This window comes from Pyxicephalus adspersus, chromosome 2 (genome assembly GCF_032062135.1).
Source record: "Pyxicephalus adspersus chromosome 2, UCB_Pads_2.0, whole genome shotgun sequence".
In the NCBI taxonomy this organism is placed as follows: domain Eukaryota; kingdom Metazoa; phylum Chordata; class Amphibia; order Anura; family Pyxicephalidae; genus Pyxicephalus; species Pyxicephalus adspersus.
The window spans coordinates 6,407,507-6,414,930 of NC_092859.1; the positions used below are offsets into that span (position 1 = coordinate 6,407,507).

General features: G+C 42.6%; 1 protein-coding gene across 1 annotated transcript in view; it reads left to right on the forward strand.

Moving 5' to 3' along the window:
* The window catches only part of CHD3 (chromodomain helicase DNA binding protein 3), a 45,154-nt gene extending 38,056 nt beyond the window's left edge, over positions 1 to 7,098 (forward strand). The window contains exons 29-38 of the mRNA XM_072398857.1: positions 544 to 680; positions 1,177 to 1,312; positions 2,337 to 2,426; positions 2,515 to 2,667; positions 2,756 to 2,864; positions 3,303 to 3,435; positions 4,448 to 4,643; positions 5,476 to 5,639; positions 5,805 to 5,928; positions 6,342 to 7,098. Coding sequence (XP_072254958.1) covers positions 544 to 680; positions 1,177 to 1,312; positions 2,337 to 2,426; positions 2,515 to 2,667; positions 2,756 to 2,864; positions 3,303 to 3,435; positions 4,448 to 4,643; positions 5,476 to 5,639; positions 5,805 to 5,928; positions 6,342 to 6,442 — 1,343 coding nt within the window. The 3' untranslated portion in view covers positions 6,443 to 7,098. The remainder of the gene's footprint in view (positions 1 to 543; positions 681 to 1,176; positions 1,313 to 2,336; positions 2,427 to 2,514; positions 2,668 to 2,755; positions 2,865 to 3,302; positions 3,436 to 4,447; positions 4,644 to 5,475; positions 5,640 to 5,804; positions 5,929 to 6,341) is intronic.
* The last annotated feature ends 326 nt before the right edge of the window (positions 7,099 to 7,424 follow it).

Here is a 7,424-nt window from a genome sequence, read left to right on the forward strand (position 1 = left end):
ATCATTGGGGTGATGCCTAAGAAACAATTTGTGTGTTAAATCATCAGTCTGCCATAGCCAGGGGTCTGCTGTATGCATGCTAGATTTTTGATTTCCTGTAACGATCATTTAATATGTGTATGTTGCATTACTGAATACCAAACTGGCTTCATACTACTGGCAGCATGGTGGCTTAGAGGTTAGCACTCTTGCCTTTGCAGGTCTAGGTCCCAGGTTAGAATCTTGGCCAGGGCACTATCTGTATGGAGTTTGCAGGTTCTCCCCGTATTTGTGTGGGTTTCCTCCGGGTACTCCAATTTCTACCCACATTCCAAAAACATGCTGTTAGGTTAATTGGCTTCTCCTCCTCAGAAATTGACCATAGAATGTGCTAAAGACATATGAGTACGGTAGGTACATAAGCTGTCCCTTAAAAGGGCTCACAATCTAGTGACATGACTATGGACTTTGTACACCGCTGCATAATATGTTGGTGCTATGTAAATACAGTGTAATAATAATACTTGTACTTAATATTGACTGTTGCCTATTCTTTCCTCCCAGCCACCCCAGCACCCAGTGAGAGAGCAGAGAATGGGGGAACTCCTGTGGACAAGGAGGAGTCGGAGGGGAGAGAAGAGAAAGATGTGCGAGGAATTGAGAAAAGAGAGACGGAGGGTGAACAGGCAGCAAGTGAAAAGGTAGGACACAATTCTTAGGTATATTCACCTAGTATTCTTTATTACAAAGAATGGGGATTCTGGTCATGTGAATTGTTGCCCACAAATACAAAAGAGATTACCCTTATTTAAGTATCTATGCAGGTGATCTGTTTTCTTACTCTGAAGAAAAGGGGCCGGAGCCTTAAAAATGTAATAATCTAGTGTGGATTAGAGCCTCCTATCTGGCGCTATCTGTTATCCCCTCAGAACTGTCACTCCTCATTTGCTGTTGAAACAAGACATCCAGGAAAATCTTCCAGTGGGGTAAATGGTTTTGGAGACAACTGTTCTATAATAGAGATCTCATGTGGTTTCTTTTGGAAAGAAAATCTCCCCAGAGCACAAAAAACAAGCTGACTCCTAGCCAAAAAGAACATAAAAACAACAGCCAAATAAAAGATTACAAAAACGGCAGATTTTGCTGCATTAATCACATTTTATCTGTGGATAATTGGAAAATGCTGCTCTCTTCCAGACCCCAAGTCCTCCAGGCACCGTAAGCCCATCCTCCAATGTTGTATCTGATGAGAAACAGACCTCCGATCCTTCGGATTTGGCACAGGGTAAACAGGAGCCAAGGACACAAACCCCGGTAACAGAGGAACGGAATGGTATGTTTGCATATTTAGCAGAAGTCCTTCCAATGACTGGTATTACAGGGTTGCCATCAGAAATTTCTGGACTCTTTATGAAGTAAACTTTCTGGGCTACCCTCCTCCATGTCTAGAAGATTCCCAACATTGGGAAAGTGAAGCTCTTTTGATTAGGGCCTGATACAGAATTACCCCCCCCTATGTTCTTAAGATTTTGTTACCTGCTTACTCTATTCTTAGTTCTGTCTCACTTTAGGGGATAAAGTGGTAATTTCTGGATGTTGTACTAAGTAAACTTTCTGGGCCTCCTTCCTCCATGTCTGAAAATTCCAGCATTGGAGAAATCAAGTTCTTTTGATCCTTCTGAGTGCAACCCTGTGTTCCTAAGATTTTGTTACCTGCTTACTCTTTTCATAGTTCTGTCTCACTTTATAACTTCTGGATGCCATACATGGTTTCTCAAGTCTGTTTGTTCTGGGTGGGCTTTTGAGAATGAGAATAAAATCAACTGGCAGCTAAGTTAGCGCTGCTGTGGGTGGCTAAAGCCAATGCCAATAACATTGCCTGTATAGAAAGGCAGGAGGGAACATGAGTGACTGACAGACAGGAAAGAATTCCCCGAGGTGGGTGGTTTTGGATTTTGAGCTAAATAGCACACCCAACTTTTTCCTGCTTATGGTTTCCTCCTATGAATGGCACTGATGTGGTGATCATCATTAGAACAACAGTGAATGTAAAGTGACCTGTAACCTTCCTTTAGGAAGCAGGCAGTAGTAACCAGTCCTTTTCTAAAGGAAGTACAATTCTCCCTGGCAATGGTGGGATTCTATTCAAGGAGTTTGACACAACACTGGATTAGAGAAGTTTATTACTGGATTTTGTTTGTGCTGTAATAATTATCAGGGAGTTGGTATTATTACTGGCATGTCTGTACAAGGTGGCAATGCCCCTGGCACACAGAAATGGAAGCGAGTCCTGGCAGGAGATTTAAAGTATTGAACAAAAATTCTTAGAGTTGTGTGTTTTTTTTTTTTTTTTTTAGTGTCTCAGATGGAGAAGCCACAAGGTAGCACCACTGATAAAGACCCAGCAGGAGATAGAGCAGAAGCAGGACAAGGAGAATCACAAAGAGGTCATTCATTTTATAAAAGCTTAGAAGCCACATATGTAGATAATTCTTTTCATAAAGTGAATAAATAACTCAATTCTTTGTATTCTAGGAGCGGAAGAGCCGAAGCTGGAGAGGGAGACCCTGAAAGATGTCAAGCCCAGCAACCAACGGGAAGAGACCAGGAGCAGCAATGGGAAGAAAGAGGAGGGCAGACCAGAGAGGCCCCGCTTCATGTTTAACATTGCCGATGGGGGATTTACTGGTAAATATAGTGAATAAGTGGTATGGAGATATACCTGGTAAAGATGAGGAGGTGTTTCTAATATCTTGCACCTTTTTATCTTCCTTAGAACTTCACACTTTGTGGCAGAATGAGGAGCGTGCCGCCCTTTGCTCCGGAAGGCTCAACGAGATTTGGCACCGTCGTCATGATTACTGGCTGCTGGCTGGGGTTGTGGTGTATCCTTGCTTGTGTTGTACATTATCATTTAATGTTTTTTATTTAGCCAGTATTTATATAGCACAGACATATTACCCAGCACTTTACAAGGTCCATAGTCATGTCACTCGATGTCTAATCTCCCCACCATAGTCAAGTCTTTATTCCAGTCTAAGGTCAATTTTGGGGGGGGAAGCAAATTAACCCTAACTACATGTTAGGCAACCCACTACACTCCAGGGAGAACCTGCGGACTCCATGCAGATAGTGTCCTGGCTGGGATTCGAACCTTGGACCTAGCGCAGCAAAGGCCAGAGTGCTAACTTCTGAGCCACTGTGCTGCCCAATGTTTTATGACTAAATCTAAATATACTTTTGAATAAAACATCCTGCTCTCCTCCAACGAACTTTGACAAACTCTTCATGAGTTACTGTGCTTTTCTTAACCTCTTCTCCAGACATGGTTATGCACGGTGGCAAGACCTCCAGAATGACCCTCCATTTGCTATCATTAACGAGCCATTCAAATCTGAAGCTAACAAAGGCAACTTCCTAGAGATGAAGAATAAGTTCCTGGCCAGACGTTTCAAGGTGTGCACTTCCTTTCATCCCTATATCTGTGCCCATCATAAAACTTTGATCTTCTCCATTTCATTTCCACCTCCTATCATTTTAATTGGGGGGGACCATTGGATGACACCAATTCATAACAATAAGTTATTGCATCCCAGGATTAATAGACTATCATAAAGCTATTAAAAAAAAAATGACTTGTACTATAATAGTGTGGCAAAGGCCCCAGAAGCAGGGAGATCCTTGCACTGCTGGTACAGCTTTCTCTCCAGCACTGAACTACATCATACTGATATTGCCAAATCTCATCCTAATCTGATGAAACTAGAAGTCAGAGGCAGTGGTGCCTTCGATATCAGACTTCATATATACAGCTATGAGGCACAAGTTCCCTACACACAGGAAGCGTCCTAATGTTTTTCATGAAAAGTTGGAAGCTTTGGATAAAGTGATGATAGATTATTGCCTTCTGTCCCCTCCTTTTTTTTTTTTCCCCGTCTGGGTTTCTTTTAGGGAGATTTTCAGCTTTATTTTTTCTCTGGATGACTCCCACTGAAAAAGAAAGTGAAGGTAAATCAATAATTTAGACATATATATAGACATAAACTGTCTCCAAAACTGGGGAAAATTCTGCGATAAGGACACCTGTCAGTAACAGTTGACTAAGATTGGAAGTTCCTTCAAAGTAGTGAGAGTGATAGCAAGTTAAGAAAAATTTTCCTTAATGCTACAAAAATAAATAACAGGTTAAATCCTTCCTAGCAAAACAAAAAAAGGTTTGGCTATACAGTATACACGTTAACACATTTCAAAGATTCCGAAATGATCAAATCTTCACTTTCTGGTTTCTGGTTAAACCAACATTTAGCCAATGAGTGTTTTTGAACATTTTTACAGGAGTAGTCCACTTGTTGCTAATTTGGTGCATTCTTAGAACAAGGACCCCCTGCAGCCAGTTAGACCACTGAACTTCAGGGCTGTTCCCAGTATCTTGCAATCACAATAGAGTATTTTCTTTCTTGCCTTCCAGCTTCTGGAACAGGCCCTGGTAATCGAGGAGCAGCTGCGCCGGGCCGCCTACCTGAATATGACACAAGATCCGTCCCATCCAGCCATGGCTCTTAACGCCCGTTTCTCGGAGGTGGAGTGTCTGGCGGAGAGCCACCAGCACCTGTCCAAAGAGTCTCTAGCAGGCAACAAGCCAGCTAATGCTGTCCTCCATAAAGGTGCAAGGGGAAGAAGACGTATGGTGCTTTAAAGAGAGCCAGTATACTTTGCACTGTATAGTTTTATGGCAGGTCATAAATCTGTGGGCTGCCTTTTAAATTTAAGAAGGTACCCTGCTAAGTGCCTCCTTGATTCGATAATATAAAAACATTTTGCAAAAGAGAGGGTGTATACAGCACACTTGCCTGATCCCCTCTGACCCTGAAGTCGGACACTAACTAGAACATAACCCTCTTTGGATAAAGTGAAGAGACAGTCATATGATGCTCCAGTTCCAGGTTTTCTCCAATTACAGGTAGTAGGGTCCTTTCAGTCTCACTGCCTGTGTGGCATGGGCAGTTCCTATTGGGTGTCCAGTATCAGAGATCCAAAAGAAGGTCTCTAGCAGTTACGTAAATGCAGAGGGGACTGTCAGGGACCAGCCAGACTTTGCACACTTGCATAGGTCCCTGCACCCAAATATAGGGCTGGCAATGGACCTGGATGGAGGATTTAGGTAAATATGTCTTTGGTGCTGGTGGGAGAGGATTAATATTTGCATGGTGAAGTTTAAATTTTCTCAAAGGTCCAGACACTCTCACTGCATTCAAAATGTAAACCAGATTTAGTTGGAATTCTGCTTCATATCAGGGCAGGCACAGAAAACAGCCCTGGTTGTAGTTAATACCTAATTTGCATGCTAGCATCTCTCTCTGATCCAGGCACTAGATTAGGCACACAGATTGTTTTAAAGATCGGAACTGATCTGTTATTAATGACTACGTTAGGAGTTTTGTCTTGTTAATAGCAGAAAGCGATCTGGTACAAATGTCTCAGGTTTCTCCCTTCCAGTGTTGAACCAGCTGGAGGAGCTGTTGAGCGACATGAAAGCCGATGTGACCCGCTTGCCGGCATCCCTCGCCCGCATTCCACCCATTGCCGCCAGGTTGCAGATGTCCGAACGCAGCATCCTCAGCCGGCTTGCAAACAAGGGGAACGAGAGCTCAGCTCATCCGGTAAGAAACCAGGATGGGTAGTGATAGAGTTTGGGATGACCCTGACACTACCGTAATGAGAAAAAATAAAGTTGACTGACTTTTATTGGGGTTTAAAAAATGATGAATTGAGTTCAGCTTTTATCCAAAACTCATTTTTGTATTGCCTTCTTTTTGTCTTCTCAGGTTTTCCCTCCTGGTCCTTATGCCACTCCCCCTTTCTTTGGGGGGCCTTTCATTAGCACCCAACCCACACCTCCACACGCAGGGCCAAACTATACCCAAATGACACTGGGGTCCTTCTTGCCAGGTAAGTGTGGCCTCCTTGTCTTGTGTGGCTTGGTGGTTTTAAATGGAAGATTTTTATTACCAACATATATCAAGGATTAATTCCAATATTGATTAATATTAATTTGATGCATTTACTTCGCGTTAATGAAACCCTTTATGGAGTGTTGGGAGTCAAAGTCACCTGCAGACTGATAGTCGATGTCCTGTCAACTCCCTGACCCTATGTACTGCATTGATTGAGGTCAGGCAACTATTAGATTTCAGGTGACCTCTGACCTTCCACCTTGGAGATTATACCTATATATCCTACAGGAAGAAGCAAAACAGGTGCAGAGCTTCCTTTACAGTGGTAAAAATTTTGATCCCTATTTGATCCTTAACTTACCCTAATGAAATCTTCTTTTTCTTTCCTCCCTTTCCTTGATTCTGCAGCTTCCAATGGGCCACCAATCCTGGTAAAGAAAGAAAGAGAGATAGATTTGATGGAGAGAAAAGAAGGAAGAGCCGGAGAAGTGATTTGTATTGACGATTGATGCTTCTTACCCCTAATCTCGACATTTGCTGATGGCCGGGGGATTTTGTTAACTACTTAAGGGGAAGCAGCTACAAATGAGACCGTTAAGGGAAAGAACTTTTGCCGTAATGCAACCTGTCTGAGGAGGATCACTCATAATAAACCGCTCAAAGCTTGGCACAGAGCAACGGTCTCATAAACTGTCCCATTTTGGTAGGGGTGATAGCGGACTATAGACTTTTACCCCGCCCCCGAGGAGTAACCAAAAAGACCGGAAGAAGCTTTATCCCCTCCCTTTTTCAAGTCACACAGACAGGAGTAGAATGTCTGTCCCTCCCCTCGTAGGGTGACACAGGCTGCCGTGAATGATGGGTCCTTCTGTCATGTGACCACACGCTGGCGCCATATAATGAGCAGATGATGCTTTATAAAGCCTTTTTTTTTTTTTTCCTTTTTTTTTTTCTTTCTTCCAGTCTCTGTGTCTTTTTGCCTGACTGCTCGCTTTTGTTATTTTTTGCCGCTGATGTATACCGTGTATATAACTCGATAGATACGCAACACGTTGCTTTCCGTATAGCGCTGCGTGACTCGTAATGCCTAGTGTGGTTCTGTTTTTCTCATGGTGCGCTTTTGCCTCCTGATGTACATATAAATTATACTTTTTATTTCATTCCACTGGAGAGAAAGTTGTCTTCTTTTCCTGTGTGTGTTGTGTACTTAAATACTGTGTGTGTGTGTATATATATAAAATACAGCTTTGGCACTTTGACCTGCGTTTACACATTCCATAGTTCTCTTTTTAGACAGATAAGTACCCCTAGCTGAATGACTTTAACTTGCTGAGGCCTTAAGTATCAAAAAAAATTTTTTTTTAATTTTCATTTTTAACATTGTGCTGCTGTTTTTCTTGCCGACACTGATCATTAATATTCACTCCAGCAATGGTGGCATTTCTTAGGCATGGTTTCCATTGAGGGGAACACGTGACACGATGTAGTCTC